This window comes from Dipodomys spectabilis, unplaced genomic scaffold (assembly GCF_019054845.1).
Source record: "Dipodomys spectabilis isolate Male_0828 unplaced genomic scaffold, ASM1905484v1 ptg000365l, whole genome shotgun sequence".
Lineage (NCBI taxonomy): Eukaryota > Metazoa > Chordata > Mammalia > Rodentia > Heteromyidae > Dipodomys > Dipodomys spectabilis.
Genome location: NW_024871042.1, coordinates 3,889,763 through 3,907,836, shown reverse-complemented (window position 1 = coordinate 3,907,836; position 18,074 = coordinate 3,889,763). Strand labels below are relative to the sequence as shown.

The following is an 18,074-nucleotide window of genomic DNA, read 5'->3' as shown; positions in this document are numbered from 1 at the left end:
TTGCATTAAAAAAAAAAAATCTGTATCAAAGGCCAATTTGGAAAGATGTTAATTGAATTCTTATGCGCAGGCTCAGCTTAGTTCTTTGTGGCTAGCAGTGACATGCACATTACCATCTCTCCAGTGGAGATTGAGTATTTTTCAAAGTAATGCCACCCTAGTGAAGCTGCAGTCTCTTGCCAGTTTAGCAAGTAGCCCCATTCCAAATTTATCTTACTCTTTTCTAAGCAGTAGCCTAGACAAATTGGCTAAAAGATTAGGCCTTAATGGGCTTATAGGACTTCTTTCATTTGAAAACTGAGAGCAAAAGACCAGGTCATCATGGTAGAATTTGCCTAAAATTAGAAAATAAATCATGGAAAATCCTCATTTAGTTGGTTTTATGCAAACCAGAGGATGGCACACACTTGGGAGGCTGAGGGAGTAGGATGACCAGGCTTGAAGTCTGTATATAGCAGGGCTATGTCTAAAAAACAAACAACATACAATAAGGAAAACAAGCCATCAAACCAGAACTGTTAACAACCAAAATGCCCAAATTACCTGTTTTTGGCTTTTTCCCCATAGGGGCAATGTATTACTTCCACCACTAGATGGCAATCCTGTTTTAAAGCATATTTCCTGCAAGCCCTAATAGTGTTCCAAATAACAGATTTAACTGTTTCCAACAGTTTAGGGGAGGGGAGTCTTATATTTTCTTGTGTTAATCAATATGTGGAAAACTTTGAAGTTTCAGATGGTTTTTATGGGAATGTAAGTTGTTATCATTTCAGAGAGGAATCTGGCAGCAATGTTCAAGGTGTGAACTACAGCAAGAGCAGGTCTTGTGGCTGGGCACAGGTGGCTCATGCCTGTAATACTTGCTACTCAGGAGGCTGAGATCTGAAGATCACAGTTCAAAGTCAGCTGGGCAGAAAGTCTGCAAGACTCTTATCTCCAATTAAACACACACACACACATACACACACACCCCTCTACAGGTAGAACTGCAGCTAAAGTGTTGTGCTCTAGCCTTGAGCACGAAAGCTCAGGGATAGTGCCCAAGATCAGAGTTTAAGCCCCAGGACTAGGAAAAAAAAAAAAAAAAGCTGGGCGCTGGTGGCTCACGCCTGTAATTCTAGCTACTCAGGAGGCTGAGATCTGAGGATCACGCTTCAAAGCCAGCCCGGGCAGGAAAGACTGTGAGACTCCTATCTCCAATAAACTACCAGAAAACTGGAAGTGGCGCTGTAGCTCAAGTGGTAGTCTGCAGTAATAAAAGGTTTTTGTGTGTGTTTTTGTTTTTTTGTCAGTTCAGGGGCTTGAATTTGGGGCCGAGGTGCTGTCCTTGAGCCTCTTTAGAGCTCTACCATTGAGCCATTTTTGAAGGGTTAATTGATGATGAGTCTCACATGCCTTTTCTGCCTGGGATGGCTTTTAACTGTGATCTTCAGATCTCAGCCTCCTGAGTGGTTAGGATTACAGGCGTGAGCCATTGTGTCAGACTTTAAAACACCGTTAAACAGTCTATGGGCTTGATATTGAAGAATGAGGGAATGCTGCAGAAAATTAAAATCAATGCACTGCTAGCAGCCCTGAGTTCAGTCTCTAGTAGCACAAACAAAAACCAAACCCCAATGTATCTAGACGTGCTCAATCTGAATATAACTCAAAAACAAATGTTGAGGATTAGGGATGTAGCTCAGTCAGTGGTAGAGGATTAGTCTAGAATGTAAGAAGCCCTGGGTTTGCTTATCAGTATTGCAAGAGGAAAAAACAGGGGCTGGGAAGGTAGCTCAGTGGTAGAGTGCTTGCCTTGCATGCATGAGGCCCTGGGTTTGATGCCTCAGCACCACATAAGCAGAAAAAGCCAGAACTGGTGCTGTGGCTCAAGTGGTAGAGCTCTTGAGCTAAAGAGCTGTGGGACAGCGCCCAGGCCCAGAGTTCAGGCCCCATGACTGGCAAAAAAAAAAAAAAAAAAGGAAAAACAAAAGTGGGTATAAAGTAACTAAAAACTAAAAATGTAGAAAGTAAAACTTACCAAATTCATGCTGGTATCTTCCTCCAGGGGAGGGGAAAATGGGTTAGAGAAACAAACACAAGAGCTTTAATCTATAATGTTCTATTGACTTTACATGTATCATCTTATCAATCTACTGCTTCAGCAGAAAAGAAAAAACTCAAACTGTAACCCAGATGTCATTTTATGACTGGATCTTCACAAAAACATTGTTCAAGCCTGCCAATTGTTACTGTCAAGGCAATATGCAAAGTTTTTGTTCAATCAGGGGCATCTAACCAAAGAGATTCTTTCAAGTTCCCTTTCCATTATATTTAGACCTGCAGAAGTACATCTCTGCTTAACTTTCAGGCTTCTGGGGCCAGAATGGTCAGTTCTGTCTCTTACTTAGGACTGACTGGAAGAATATTTTTCTTGGGCTAGGAATGTGGCTTAGTGGTAGTGTTTGCCTAGCATGCATGAAGCCCTGGGTTTGATTCCTCAGTACCACATAAACAGAAAAAGCCGTAAGTGCTAGCCTTGAGCCAAAGAAGGTCAGGGACAGTGCACAGGCCCTGAGTTCAAGCCTCAGGATTGGCAAAAATATGTATTTTTTTCTTTAAGTATTGGCTCAAAACAACTTCAGTATTTGTTTAAAAATAGGAGTTCTAACTATTCCCTTGCTTTACTTTTCTATTTGTTGAGGGAGAAAAGAGTAGGTTATAATCAAATGTTTCATGGTTCAGGTGGAAAGCTGCAGTGATTAAAACAAATTACCCCTCTCTGCTTTTAAAGCTGGTAGGCAAATTGGTTACCTAGAAACACTGACTTTCAACTAATAGTTCTGCCTGTATTTACCAAAGTCAACACATGTGAAACTGAGTGTTACATGTTATCGAGTTTTCCTAGGATTAGGATAGGTTCATAGAGGTTAATGTTCTTGGATTGTTATAGGCTAGTAGCTCCCAAAAGAGGCCACATCTAAAGGGAGGAAATACTGTAGGTGTTTTTGTTTTTCCTTTTTTAAAGAAACTGAAAACTGGTCTTAAGTGCCAGCTTAAAGCTTTTGTTGGATGCTAGTTAAGTGCATTGAGTAGAATTGCATCAGTTTGTTTTTGCAGTGCTGGGGATGGAGCTGAGCCTGTGCATGCCAGTTAGTGTTCTAGTGGAGCTAAATCCTCCAGCTTGAATTGCATCAGAAAATGAAATGCAGTTAGCTTTGTCTCAAAACTGGAGACCTCAAGGCTACATCTTGTATTGCTGTGAGACAGTCTCCTAAGAGCAACAGAAAAACAAAAAACCCTTAGAAAACCTCTTCTCATTGCAAACCTTTTCATGTCACATGATTTTAATGTGCCACTTAGAGGAAACTGTGATACCCAAAAACTACTTTCATATACTTTTTTTTTTTTTTTCCGGTAGTGAGGTTTGAACTCTAGGCCTGGGTGCTGCCCCAGAGCTCTTCAGGTCAAGGCACGTGCTCTACTACTTGAGCCACAGCTCCACTTCTGGCTTTTTGGTGGTTAATTGGAGATAAGAGTCTCATGGACTTTACTGCCCTGACTGGCTTTAACTCAGATCTCAGCCTCCTGAATAGCTAGACAGGCATGAGCCACCAGTGCCCAGCTCACATACTAATTCTTGACAAACGGACCCATTTACAAATTCTGATTTGGCTTTCTACTTCTATGCCTTCAATTGGTGAGTATCAGAAGTTAGAAGATGGTGGGCCCTGCCTGAGTGGTCCCCAGGAAGCCTACCGGGGATGTGGCTTCGTCGCTCTACTGACCACATCTTTCTGGTCAGACTCCTCTGAACGTCTCTCTTATGAAATTTTCTGAAGATGAATGTCTGAGGTAAATGCTTATTATTCCAATAGAACAGGATTAAAGTGAGACTAATAGCCCTTTATAGCACAGGCTGGTCTAGAACTTGTGATTCTCCTACCTCAACTTCCAGAATGCTAAGATGACAGGAATGGACAACTAGTGCCTGGCTGGTCTTACTGTATTTTTTTTTTGTCGGTTGTGGGACTTGAACTCTGGGCCTGAGCGCTGTTGCTGCACTCTTCAGCTAAAGGCGAATGCTCTACCACTTGAGCCACAGCACTACTTTTGGTTTTCCTGGTAGTTAATTGGAGATAAGAGTCTCAGGGCCTTTCCTGCCCTGGCTGGTGATCTTCAGATCTCAGTCTCCTCAGTAGTTAGGATTACAGGTGTGAGCCACGGGCGCCTAGCCTTACTATATTTTTGACTTTAAAAATTATGGACTTTAGGGACATATGCTACTTGAAAAAATATACACATAAATGCAGAAACGTATTGAGCAGATGCAGAAGTCCCTCAACTCTCCTGTCCTCCACTATCACTTGCTGGTGACCATGGTTGAGAACTTACTGAGGATGCTTCACTTGCACTTACATAGATCTCAATAGTAAAATTATGCATTTAAAAACAAGTTAGAGGGAGGATGTGACACTGCTCAAAAAGAGATGCACTCACTACCTGACTTACATAACTGTAAGCCCTCTGTGCACCATCTTTACAATAAAAATTTAAGAAAGTTAGGTTCATGCCCATAATCCTATTTAGGAGGTTGAGATTGGGAGGATCAAGGTTCCAGGCCAGCCCGAGACTCCAGTGTATGTGTGTTTTGGTTGTGAAGCTTGATCAGGCTCAGGGCCTGGGGGCTGTCCCTGAGGGTTGTTGCTCAAGGCTGGTACTTTACCACTTCAGCTGTAACTCTGATCTCAACTTCCTGAGTAGCTAGGATTACAGGCCTGACCCACAGGCAAGTAAGGAGACTATCTTAAAGATAAAAAAAGGGCAGAGTGGTGTGTGCTTGTCATCTCAGCTTCTGTAGGAAGGCTAAAATAGAAGGATGGAGATCTGTATGTCTGGGCTACAAGCAAGACCCTATGATAAACATAAACAGCACAAAAGGACTTAGCAGCAGAGCATCTGCTTAAGAAACATGGGCCTCTGAGTTCAAACCATAGTACTGCCAAAAGAAACAGAAACACAAAGTACAGAGACTGGGTAGTACAGCTCAGTAAAACCCAGCAATGTGTGATGCTCTGGGTTTGAAACCCAGCACCATCAAAAATAAAATAGCGAAGTTCAAAAAAGTTCCAGGATTACACTTGTAATCCTAGCTACTGAGGAGGCTGAGGTCTGAGGATTGCTGTTCAAAGCCAGCCAGGGCAGGAAAGTCCATGAGACATTACCAGAAAACTGGAAGTGGCACTGTGGCTCAAATGGTAGCGTGCTCCTCTTGAGCTAAAGAGCTGAAGGATAGCGCCCGGCCCAGAGTTCAAGACCCATGACTGACCAAAACACAAAAGAAGAACAAAACCCAAAAAAACATATATTTCAATAAGACCAAAGCCTCATTATTCATCTTTTCTTATAATAATGAAAAAGTGATGTATCAGTCTACCTTTTAAAAGTTAGCAACTATCATGCAAATGGCTCTGGACTCACTTTGTGAAATAGAAGGCTCTTTCCCAGGGTTTTTTTTACTTGTTTCCCAAATCCAGGATAACTAAGAACTTTTATTACATATCAAACACAAGAAAAAATAATTATTTTATTAGTGGTCCTTAGAGATGAAAAATTCCACAAGTGATAAACCTTTTCCATGTACGTATCTATTGACTAGCACCAGAAACAGCAACTGAACCTCCTATGATGATTTTCACATTGGCCCTCACTACTTCTGGTAAGCGAATGGTGGGATACTGCCAATGATGTTACTTCTAGAAAGCAATGTTTACTCCAGGCTAATCATATATGCATGTAGTTAGTGTTAAAACTAAATTTAGCTTACTAACTGCAACAATATAGAACCCCAAAATGCAAAACCTATTTTAGAAAATGGTGTTGGCAGTGTTGATCAGCTGATGAGTTTTCCCTTTATACACACTCCAGAGGTACATAGCTCCTTCTCGGCCTGAGAGCCCTGGGAAAATGCTTGGCACAACAAGCCTCATTGCCTCTCAATCTCAATTCAAAGCCTGGGCATCCGGCCAAGAACATAATAGTCTTCAAGGAAGTAATTGCCAATCCTGCTTGCCCTCTTTTCAGGTAAGTAATAGTCAGAGGTAGCATGGCTACCTCTAGTATTACATGCACTGACTTTTGGCTCTTTAAATCTAGGCTTCTGTAGCTTTTCAACCTTTTCAGTGAAACTCAACGAATTTATACTTCTGCTGTGTCAATGTAGCTCTCAAATTCAGTAGCACTTCTATTTTCAGAACACAATGAACTGCAATCTATCTCTTGAAGCAGTGAGAAAGTACTGAATACTTCTAAGTAATGTCCTGCCTCCTAATCTGGTTTCTGAATAGTTTGGCTCATTTCCTTCTCTGCATATTCTTCTAGGCGAAGAAGCCACTTGACCCAGTACTGGGAACATAGCTCTGTATCCATGAAATGTGGATGGGCAGGGGATCCATCTTTGTAGGCCACCACAATTAAGCCACACTGAACCTAGAAAGAAACACAGGGCAATTCCAATATAGAAATATTATATCTAGAGTGTAGGTTCATTTCTTTCATGCTCCAGAGCAAATAAGCTCAGTACTAAACAATCTACAATAATATCTCCAAATTCAATTTTTCAGGTTGGTTGATAAAAAACTATACTGGGACATATGAGAATACAAAGATGACAGATAAAACAACGAAGAATGTTCTGTGCTCATTAAGGAGCTATTAAAAAAAGCAGCACAGGAAGAGAGTACAAAAAAAGAAGAACAAGGAACAGAGTCAGCAGTTGGATAAAAATAGAGTAAAAACCATAAAGAGTTATATAGCTGTAAGTATTAAGTAAAGCAAACAGTCTTCTGACCTGAAAACTGTAGTTGGCATCATGATTTATGGCACCCATGTATGCCACAACTTGTAGTGGGTTGTCATATGTGTTTCGGATAAATGGCTTTGGCTTTTCTGATGTCTTCCAATCAATCACACACAGCTTGCCCCTAAAGAAAAACCAAAGGAAGTCTTTGTAGGTAATATTTCAAACTGAAAAACTCTACTAGGGTAATTCTCCTTTTTATGCATTGTTTAGTTCTAGTCACTCAATGACAGTTACTTCTATTTTCCATTTTCCAAATGGGCTTTACTTAGGATTAGTGCAGAAAGCCTTCATGGGGCAAAGGGTGTAGCCTGAGGAACAAGTGCTTTTCTAGTATGCATGAGGCTCAGACTTATACCCACAGCAACACACACACACACACACACACACACACACACACACACACGAAAAACAAAGGAAGGAAGGAAGAAAAAAGAAGGGAGAGAGGGAGAGGTGTGATGCTGTTGTTTTCCTTCTGATCCCTTCCTCAGGTAGGTAATGAGCCAATGAGGGGTGTTATGATGGAAAATACTTTCCAAAGTATACCTTTAAAAATGTCAGATATGGGAATGTGGTGTGATAACTTTTCTGCAGTCCAAATTTCTAAATTTTCTGAAAATTAACTAGGATTTCTTGGGCACCCTTTAACAACTGCCATGAATTGAAATTACAACTATCATCATTTTGGTTGATTTTGATTTTTGTTTTATTTTGGTTGTCCTAGTGGCTTGAACTCAGGTTCTAGGCGCTGCCCGTGAGCAATTTTGCCTGCCAGGGCTGGCTTTGCATTACCATTCTAAGATCTCAGCTTCTTGAGTAGCTTGGATTACAGGCATAAGCCATCAGTGCCTGGCTTTGTCTTGGTTGATTTCTCTTTTCTTTTCTTTTTTTTTTCGTGGGTCGTGGGGCTTGAACTCTGGGCCTGGGCACTATCCTTCAGCTCTTCAGCTCAAGGCCAGTGCTTTACCACTTGAGCCACAGCACCACTTCTGGTTTTCTGAGCGGTTTACTGGAATTTCCTGTTTGGGCTGGCTTTGAACCACAATCCTCAGATCTCAGCTTCCTGAGTATCTAGGATTACAGAGCCACCAACACCCAGCTTTGGTTGATTTTCCTATCAACTATCAGAAGCTCACTATCAGCAGCAAAGTCTCCATCATGAAGGATTATACATTATGGCACTCAAAAAGTTCTTTTGCTGCAGGCACTGGTGGCTCATGTCTATAACATATTCATGAAGCTGAGATTTGAGAATTTTGGTTTGGCGCCAGCCTTGGCAGATAAATCCAGACTCCAGTTTCTAAATAACCACAGAGGTGGGTCAACTGGTAGAGCATCAGCTGTTAGTGGGAGTGAGAATGTAAGGCCCTGGTTCAAGCTGCAGTACCTATTAAAAAAAAAAAAACTACCACCACCACCACACCCAGAAAACTCTCTTCCTCAAAAATTGAAGGCTCAGCCGGGACTTGGCTCATGCCTGTAATCCTAGCTACTCAGGAGGCTGAGATCTGAGGATTGTGGTTCAAAGCCAGCCCAGGCAGGACAGTCAGTGAAACTCTTATCTCCAATAAACCACTAGAAAACTGGAAGTGGTGCTGTGGCTTAAGCGGTAGAGCGCTAGCCTTGAGCTGAAGAGCCCTTGAACTGAAGAGCACAGGGACAGTGCCCAGGCCCAGAGTTCAAGCCTCACAACCGACAAAAAAAAAAAAAAGAGAGAAGATGCTCTTTCCTACTTCCTGCATTCCAGTAGGGTTTTATACTTGCCAACTGTAGACATCAAAGGGATTGGAGGGCAATATAGAGAAACCTAGAGGACAGTGTGCGGAGTTAAACAACCTAGGCACAAAAATATCAATACTTCATGATGTTACTCTCTCTCTCTCTCTCTTGTCATTGTGGGGCTTGAACTCTGGGCCTGGGTGCTGTCTCTCAGCTCTTCAGCTCAAGGGTAGTGCTCTACCACCTGAGCTGGTGGTTTATTGGAGATAAAGAGTCTCACAGACTTTCCTGTCCAGGCTGGCTTTAAACTGCAATCCTCAGATCTCAGCCTTCTTAGTAGCTAGGATTACAGGTGTGAGCCACTAGTGCCTGGCTATGATGTCTCTTATATTCAGAACATAAAGAAAGTGAAAATAGAAGAGTAGAATAGTGGTTACCAGAGGCTGGAGACAAAGTGAGGGAAGGGAAGAGATACCTTTCAAAAGGCAGGAGGAATTTAAGTTTTAGTAATCTTAAATTACTAAGTTGTATGGTGACTATAGTTAATAACAAGGTATTATAGATTTAAGTTACTAAGAGAATAAAAATTAACACTACAAAAAATGGTGAGGTGACAAATGTTTATATATTAATATATATATATATATATATATATATATACACACACACACATATATATATACATATTAGCTGGGTGCTGGTGGCTCATGCCTGTAATCCTAGCTACTCAGGAGGCTGAGATCTGAGGATCGTGGTTCAAAGCCAGCCCGGGCAGGAAAGACCATGAAACTCGTATCGCCTCCCCTTCTCCCCCCCAAAAAAACCCCACCAGAAAACCAGAAGTGGTGCTGTGGCTCAAGAGCTAAAGAGCTTTTGATGTTAGGGAAATGAACCCTAAGATATGTATTCAAATGTTTTTTTCTTTCATGCGATTGTTTCTAACACATTTATAAGATATTTCTTTGTTGTTTTGTATGTCCCTCCCCCACGGTACAACCCCTGCTTTCACTGTATTTGATGTTGGTATAAATTGTGGAGGGGAAGGGAAAAAACAAATCTTTTAAATAGGGATACAGGTAGACCCATTGCAACTATGAGATGTACAAGTTGTTATGTCGAAAAAGAACTTTATAACTTTGGTGGGGGGGGGGGGAGGATTGGGTGGGGGACTGGGGAAGAGGATGGGAAGGGATGGGAAGGGGAAACAAAGGAGGAGGCTACAATACTTGATAAGAAATGTACTCATTATCTTGCCCATGAATTGTAACCCCTCTGTACAGTATTTTCACAATTAAAAAAAGAAAAAAGAAAAAAAGAGCTAAACAGTTGAGGAGAGTGCTCAGACCCAGAGTTCAAGCCCCATGATCAAAAACAAAAAACAAAAAAAACCCAAAATCCACAAAAAAGTATTATGTTCCATATATGTAACTATAATTACTATTTGTCAATCAGGAACTTAACAAAGTATCTTGGAGAATAAGGCTACATTAAAATTGAAATAAGGCAATTATAAGTCATGGATAGATGGACTGCAAAGTTCCCTTGGCTAAAGGGCAGCCAAACAGGCTATTTTTCCAGATACAAGGTAGCTATGCTTCAAAACTGTAGGTATTTTCAAGTCTCTATACTAATGAGTATTGTCGATTTGTGTGTGATTGAATATCTCTGTGTGTGCACACGCAAGTTTGAGGATGAATATGAGGCTAGAGATCAAACCCAGAGCCTTGTGTTTGTACTAAGCACATATCACCACTAAGATATAACCCTAGCCCTGGCAATCTTTTCTTTTTATTTTTTTTTGGGGGGGGGGGGGGGGGGAGAGGGTCAGTTCTAGGGCTTGAACTCAGGGCCTGGGCACTGTGTCTGGGCTTCTTTTGCTCAAGGCTAGCACTCTACCACTTTGAGCCACAGCACTACTTCCAGCTTTTTCTGTTTATGTGGTATCCAGGAATCAAACACAGCGCTTCAAGGATGCTAGGCAAGCACTTTATCACTAAGCCACATTCCCAGCCCCCTCCACCCTTTTTTAGCTTAAATTTTAACTAGAGCTCCAAGGGTTACACAAAGTATTTTTTCCTTATCCTGTTGTTATTGCTCACATACTTTCTGTGGAACAGGGGTTATCTATCAGGCTAGAGTTACCCATGAAATCTGGAGTAACTGGGAAAAACAGTAACAGCAGAAATTTAAAATCTGCAGGAAGCTTTAGTAAGTTTAGAGTTCTTATCATATCAAACACTCCAAGAAAGCCAGGAAGAGAGTTGATTTTCAAGGCTAATGGACAATGGTATAATCTTTAAGAAAACAGGAAAAATAACCAACTAACAACCCGAGAAAAAGGGAATGAAAATGAAGAACTTGAACTGGCTTTGAATGCTGGTATCTTTCTTGATGAAAGGGGAAGATAGGCCATGCTAAGTATGTTGAAAAGTATACTTTTTCTTCACCAGGAATTATGTGGCTTTCCCCCAGGCCTGTCCTTATCTTCACCAGATTCCCAATTATTTTACCTAGAGTATATAGGTTTCACTTTTTTTCCCCCTGGTCTTGGGGCTTGAACTCAGGGCCTGGGCTCTGTCCCTGAGCCTCTCTGTGCTCAAGACTAGTTCTCTACCACTTGAGCCATAGTACCACTTCTGGCTTTTTCTGAGTAATTTTCAGATTTAAGAGTCTCACGGACTTTCCTGCCTGGCTGGCTTTGAACCATGACCCTCAAATCTCAGCCTCCTGAGTCGCTAGCATTACAGGCATGAGCCACTAGCGCCCACCTACAAGTTTCACTTTAAAGAGGCAGTACCTATACATAGTTCCTGTACATACGTTGAAACAGGGATTATGAGGAAAAGTGTCTGAACCAGGCACCATCTGTCCCAGCTGCCATTAATTCACAGCCATACTATGATGGAAACAAACTCATACTTACTGATACTCAGCCACACAGTCCAGCAGACCAACATACTTTAAGGTCTCATGTTGCACAGCACTTTCAAGAGCGAGTACTCCACTAATATCTTTCAAGATATGCCGGACACTTTCAATATAACCACATTGGAGATTTCCATCTCTCTCTTTTAAGTTCCCTTGGGGTGAAAGTATGCTTTCCAAGTCTTCATGGAACTGTTTCCCTTGTAAAAAGTTGTCTGAAAAGAAAGTCAAGGAAAAATAAAAAAAGAAGAAAAACCAAACCTAATTCTAAAAACCAAATGCTCTAAAAAAGGAACAAAATTAAACTTAAGACAATTATTACCTTTTAAGTATCAACTTTTTTTTTTTTTTTGCCAGACCTGGAGCTTGAACTCAGAGCCTGGGCACTCTTTCTGGGCTTCTTTTTGCTCTAGGCTGGCACTCTACCATTTGAACCACAGTACCACTTCTGGCCTTTTCTGTTTAAGTGGTGCTAAGGAATGAACCCAGGGCTCCATGTATGCTAGGCAAATACTCTACCACTCAAGTGGCAACTCTTCAGACACCAAATTTTAGTTTTGGTTGTTTTTTTTTTTTTTGTTGGTCTTGGGGCTTGAACTCAGGGCCTGGGCACTGTCCCTGAGCTTTTTTGCTCAAAGCTAGCACTCTACCACTTTAGGCCATAATGCCACTTCCATTTTTTTTTCCTCTCACCTCCTCTATCACTAGGAATTGAATCCAGGGCCATTTGCATGCTAGGCAAGCTGTATACCACTAAATTATATCCCTAGCACCTTTTTGGTTTGCATGGTTTGAGACTAGCTCTCACTTTGTAGCTATGCTGTCTTGAATTCTCCATCTTCCTATTTTAGGCTCCAGGGTTTTGAGATAACAGGCATAAGCCACTATGCCTGGCAAATTTCAGCTTCTTCTGAAAACTTTGAAAAACTAAAGGGATTAGAATAGTTTTTAAGTGAAATGTACAAAAATGAAGTATTTCTAATAACATTAGGCTAAAGCTAGAACTGAAGCCCTGGGGGGGGTCTATTGGACCACATCTATAGCACTATTTTTTTTTGGTCGGTTGTGGGGCTTGAACTCTGGGCCTGGGCGCTGTCCCTCAGCTCTTCAACTCAATGCTAGTGCTCTACCACTTGAGCCACAGGATCACTTCTGGCCTTTTCTAATGTGGTGCTGAGGATCAAACCTCATGCATTCTACCACTGAGCCACCTTACCAGCCCAGACTAAGTGGCTGTAATAAAAACCATTAAAAATTAAGGGGACTATGCTTGTTTAGTACTTTTTAACAACCAAAACTTAATTATGAACATAAGGGAATCCTACAAACAGGATTAGTGACAGGAAAGGAATGAAAATCAAGGTACACACAAATTAAAAATAACTGAATTTGTAGGGTTGTCCTTTTTTTTTTTTTCAGTGCTGGAATATACTGAAACAATTGCTATATCCTGGATTATTTTTTTCTTTATATACTTATAAATTAAGAAAAGAGAACACAAATAGATTTAATAAACACAAGAAATAATATATATTCACTTGACTGTTGAAGGAGAGAAAGCAGGAATGTTAGGCTAACCAGTGGCCCTCATGCACTAAAACATTATTTAATTTTAAAACTACCCAGCCAGGGGCTGGGAAGGTGGCTCAGTGGTAGAGCACTTGCCTTGCATGCAGGAAGCCTGGGTTCGATTCCCCAATACCACATAAGCAAAAAGAAAAAAAGCTGGAAGTGATGCTGTGGCTCAAGTGGTAGAGCGCTAGCCTTGAGCTTTAGAGCTCCCAGGACCAGAATTTAGGCCCCATGACCAGACATCCCCCCCAAATAAATAAAAAAAAAACTACCCACCTAACTTACTTGGTAATATTGATTTGCCCAAAAGCAAAAAGGCTGGGTGGGTCAGCACCCTGGAAATGTCTTTTCTTTCCAATTGACCACACTGTAGAACAAGGGAGTCAAACTCAAAGCCCACCTTTTTGCCACATATAGGAATAGAATAAGATATATACATATTGGGAGAATGGGAGGTGGACAATTTTATTCAATGAGGCAATATCATGTTAAACCACCTTGTATTTGTTAAGTATTTCTCATAAAGACTTTGAAAGGTCAGTTCTACCACTAACAAAAAAATGGAACTGATTCTGAGAAAATAAAGGAACTCAGCTGGGCACTGGTAGCTTACGACCATTCAGGAGGCTGAGGTCTGAGGATCATGGTTCAAAGTCAGCCTGGGCAGGAAAAGTCCATGAGACTCTTATCTCCAATAAACCACCAGAAAACCGGAAGTGGCGCTGTGGCTCAAGTTCAAGCACTGAGACCAACAACAACAAAAAAAGGAACTCAATTTAGGAGGTTAATTATTCTACTCCACATATACTTGGCTCAGTTGAGATCATTTGCATAAGAAAGGCACATAAGGACTTTAAGATTGGTAGGATTAAAACCTAGAGAAGAAATCTAGTGCTCACTCGTGTCTGAAATAGAGTACAAACATGTTAAAAACAGGAAGGGCTGGGTATGCAACTCGGAGGTTGAGTGCTTGCTTAGCATGCATGAAGCACTTGTTCCCATCCCCAAGACCACAAAAAAAGAAAGAAAAAAAAAAAGGAAGGAAAAAAAAAGCCTTCTATCTACTGTCATGCAAATAGATAATTAATTCCTTGCTGCAGACCTACCTAAATCCTGGTTAGATTCTTCACATATACGTGACCATAAACATAGAAATCTAAGTTTCAGGATCTTTTACAATCTAGGGCTCAAAACATTAAACATGTTTCAATTTACTAAAAGCAAATGATTTAAGAGCTGCTGCTGGCTTTGAACTGTGATCCTCAAATCTCAGCTTCCTGAGTAGCTAGGATTACAGGAATTAGTCACTGGTACCTTAATTTCTTATTATTAGTGACAACCATCTAACTGCTCTCTAAACAGGCAACATAAAAATATTTTTTTTTTTTTTTTTGGTCCGGTCATGGGGCCTGAACTCTGGGCCTGGGCGCTGTCCCTCAGCTCTTCAGCTCAAGGCTAGCACTCTACCACTTGAGCCACAGCGCCACTTCCAGCTTTTTTCTTTTTGCTTATGTGGTGCTGAGGAATCGAACCCAGGGCCTCAGGCATGCAAGGCAAGCGCTCTACCACTGAGCCACCTTCCCAGCCCAACATAAAAATCTTAATGTCTGGGAAGGTGGCTCAATGGTAGAGCAAGCTGGGAAGGTGGCTCAGTGGTAGAGCGCTTGCCTTGCATGCCTGAGGCCCTGGGTTCGATTCCTCAGCACCACATAATCAGAAAAAGCCAGAAGTTGGTGTTGTGGCTCAAGTGGTAGAGCGCTAGCCTTGAGCTGAAGAGCTGAGGGATAGCACCCAGGCCAAGTTCAAGCTACATGACCACCAACAAAAAAACAAGCCTTTAAATTACTTTTTTGCCAGTCCTGGGGCTTGAACCTAGGGCCTGGACACTGTCCCTAGCTTCTTTTGCTCAAGGCTAGCACTCTACCACTTGAGCCACAGGTCCATGTCCAGCTCATTCTGTTTATGTGGTACTGAGGAATGGAACCCAGGGCTTCATGCATGCTAGGCAAACACTCTACCACTAAGCCACATTACCAGCTGTGCTTTTTTTTTTCTTTTTTTTTTATTGTGAAAATACTGTACAGAGGGGTTACAATTACATGGGCAAGTGTGCTTTTAATTTTTTAATGAATACTCTGTTTTGGTACTGTTTACAGTAAGTCTATTTTTTTGTTTTGTTTTGTTATTTTTGAGACAGAGTTTCACTAAGTAAGGCAAATTCCAGATCCTCCTGTCTGAGTACAGAAATTATAGGCAAGCACCACCATTGTTCTTCAAATCTCATGCATGAAATTACTTGATCTCTGTACTTTAGTATTACCTATGAGGATAATCATATTTGTTTCAGAGTATTTTCATGAGGGCTGGAAGGTGGCTCAGTGGTAGAGTGCTTGCTTTGCATGCATGAGGCCCTGGGTTCAATTCCTCAGCACCACATACACAGAAAAAGCCGGAAGTGGCGCTGTGGCTCAAGTGGTAGAGCACTAGCCTTGAGCTGAAGAGCCGAGGGACAGCGCCCAACTCCAGAGTTCAGGCCCCATGACTGGACCCCCCCCCCAAAAAAAGAATATTTTCATGAGGATTAAGCAAGTTGATAAACATGAAGTGCTATTTAATGCTAATTAGTTGACAGTAGTTTCTCACTAGTTTACCTTTTAAAGCTTTACTCCTAGTAATGCTCTATGATTTAGAAAATAGGCATACATAACCAGAATTAAGAGAATTACTTGAAGTATATTCTGCAAATCCATCTTCTCCCAGTTCCAGAATCATCCGCTTTTTCCACCTCTCCAAAAAGAAAATCTGTTCTGATGTCATGGTTTGCTGAAGTACACGGGTCACACTTGGTATTGCCTTCCTTTGTAAAGGAATTTTCAAAGGAATTGAAGAATCACACTTATTTGGCTTTTCACTTCTCTCTGTATTGAAGAGAGGAAACCAGTTTTGTGGAACTTTTGCCTCCTCTTTTGGTTTTGGAGGCTTATGTTTAGTAACAGGTCCATAGAGTAAAGCATCTTCCTCCAACAGTGATTCTGGGGTCTGGGCCAGGCCTCCAAATGACAAGACAGACTTGACTAATCGAGAATATTTTGCTTGGTCCACATCTTCATAAGGATTTTTTTTCTTCCGGACATATGAATAAGAGGAAGTAGAGAAATCCACAAAAGTGCCTTGTCTTACAGTAAAACTCTTTGAACTTTTGAGCTGCTTACAAATGGTCTGAAATGCCTTCATCATCATTTTTTTTTTTCAGTTTTCTCAAAAGTTTGCAAGATAGAGATCCTTTTTAGATTTTGTATTCCTATTCAAAGAGAAAGGGGGTGTTAGGTACCAGCTATTTTATATAAACAGCAAATTGAAAGCTGCATGAGCATGGAATTGTAGATCAAAATTGTATTCAAAAGTATATAGAAAAAGCCGGAAGTGGCGCTGTGGCTCAAATGGTAGAGCACTATTCTTGAGCTGAAGAGCTGAGGGACAGCGCCCAGCCCAGAGTTCAGGCCCCATGGCTGGACCCCCCAAAAAAAAAAGTATGAAGGAATGTAGCACCTGCCTAGCAAGGCCTTGAGTTTACTCCAGTATGGCAAAAAAAAAAAAGAATTTAGAAGGATATTCATTAGTAGATAGCTTGGGGCAAGACTCTCCCAATCTAGTGTTTTTATTTTTGCCAGTCCAGGGGCTTGAACTAAGGGCCTGGGCACTTTACCTGGGCTTCTTTTTGTATTTTTTTGCCTGTCCTGGGACATAAGCTCACAGCATGGGCACTGTCCCTGAGCTTCTTTTGCTCAAGGTTATCACTCTACACTTGAGCCACAGGGCCACTCCAGGCCGTCTATGTGATACTGAAGAATCGAACCCAGGGCTTTGTGCATGTTAGGCAAGCACTGTACCTCTAACACATGAGCCACAGCGCCACTTCCGGTTTTCTGGTGATTTATTGGAGATAAGATTCTCAGACCTTCGTGCCCGTGCTGGCTTTGAACTGTGATCCTCAGATCTCAGCCTCCTGAGTTGCTAGGATTACAGGCCTGAGCCACCAGCACCCGGCCTCTCCCAATCTTTAAATTGAAGAAATGTGATGCTCGAACACAGTAAAACTGAAGGAGCTCGTTTTGCTGGGCACAGAAGTGTGGGAAGACTCCAGTGGGCCTGTTGTCTTAGGGGCAGATACACTTATGGCCTGGACTGCTGGACGTGTAGGAACTGGGGCCTGGAGAAACAGGAAAGGGGGGAGCAGTTAGCATCCAGGCTCGGGGGCATGGGACAGGGGGTGGGAATGGCTGGAGAGCATGAGGCCATGGAAACAGAAGGCCAGGTGGACTCTCGTCCCCACCCCCCATAATCCAACACTCCTACACTGAGACAGTAGCAGGATCCTGAGTTCAAAACCAGCCCGGTCAGTGCGGTTGTGGGGTGCGCCCGCGCGCACCTCGGTTTGTCAAGAACAGTAGGGACATATCTCGCTTGGCCTCGCCCTTCTCCACGGCGTGCACCGTTGGGACCGCGTTTTACAGACACGGAACTGGAGAGCCTGTGGAGGGTCTGTTACTTGTGGCAGGTCGGAGAGGATAAGCGGTCAGCGAGATCCACCATGGTGATCCCCGAGGAGCGCACACCGCACTGCCAAGACGAGGACCTACGACACGGACAGGACGGGGATGGCACCTCGTGAGGGAGCTTGGATGAGGAAGAAACAGACACCTAGGCTACCGCAGCAGTTTGTACCTGAGATGCCACACCGTTTGGTCAAAAACCGCGGTCGCCAACAGCTTCTGGGGACCGGAACTTTGTCGTTCCCGCGCTTTACCCACGAGCCAGGCCACGCCCCCAGACAACGCAGTCCCAGCATGCACTGCGACACTCGCGCCCCACCCTCTGAGCCCCTGGCTCACCAGCTCCGAGAAGCTTTCGGTGCGGAGTCTCTGCCTTCAGGCGGAAGCGCGGGCGTCTCCAAATCTCGTGTGCTTGTTCTCACGAGATCTTGATACGTCACTGCTCGTCGCCATCTTGGGCTTGGGCT

General features: G+C 42.4%; 1 protein-coding gene across 3 annotated transcripts; it reads right to left on the bottom strand.

The window, feature by feature from the left end:
- Positions 1 to 5,548: 5,548 nt before the first annotated feature.
- Positions 5,549 to 18,013, bottom strand: Mgme1 (mitochondrial genome maintenance exonuclease 1). Of its 3 annotated transcripts, none has more exons than XM_042666395.1 (5): positions 17,947 to 18,013; positions 15,781 to 16,355; positions 11,481 to 11,697; positions 6,830 to 6,962; positions 5,549 to 6,468 (listed from the first exon to the last, which is right to left on the bottom strand). In XM_042666395.1, the coding sequence occupies exons 2-5, from the start codon at positions 16,292 to 16,294 to the stop codon at positions 6,307 to 6,309; spliced, it is 1,026 nt and encodes a 341-aa protein (XP_042522329.1). In that variant the 5' UTR covers positions 16,295 to 16,355; positions 17,947 to 18,013; the 3' UTR covers positions 5,549 to 6,306. The 3 variants fall into 3 exon arrangements, with proteins under 3 accessions (XP_042522329.1, XP_042522326.1, XP_042522328.1); XM_042666392.1 differs by lacking the exon at positions 17,947 to 18,013 and adding an exon at positions 17,780 to 17,932; XM_042666394.1 differs by lacking the exon at positions 17,947 to 18,013 and adding an exon at positions 16,945 to 16,978.
- Positions 18,014 to 18,074: the final 61 nt, after the last annotated feature.

What these genes read in the sequence shown, in the direction of transcription:
- Mgme1 (XM_042666395.1), bottom strand. Translation starts at nt 16,294, where the DNA reads ATGATGATGAAGGCATTTCAGACCATTTGTAAGCAGCTCAAAAGTTCA. An exon ending in ATTTGCAGAATATACTTCAA is followed by an intron (nt 11,698 to 15,780) that starts GTAATTCTCTTA and finishes CTTTCTTTTCAG; the next exon opens with ACAACTTTTTACAAGGGAAA. An exon ending in GACTGTGTGGCTGAGTATCA is followed by an intron (nt 6,963 to 11,480) that starts GTAAGTATGAGT and finishes GTTTTTCTTTAG; the next exon opens with GGGCAAGCTGTGTGTGATTG.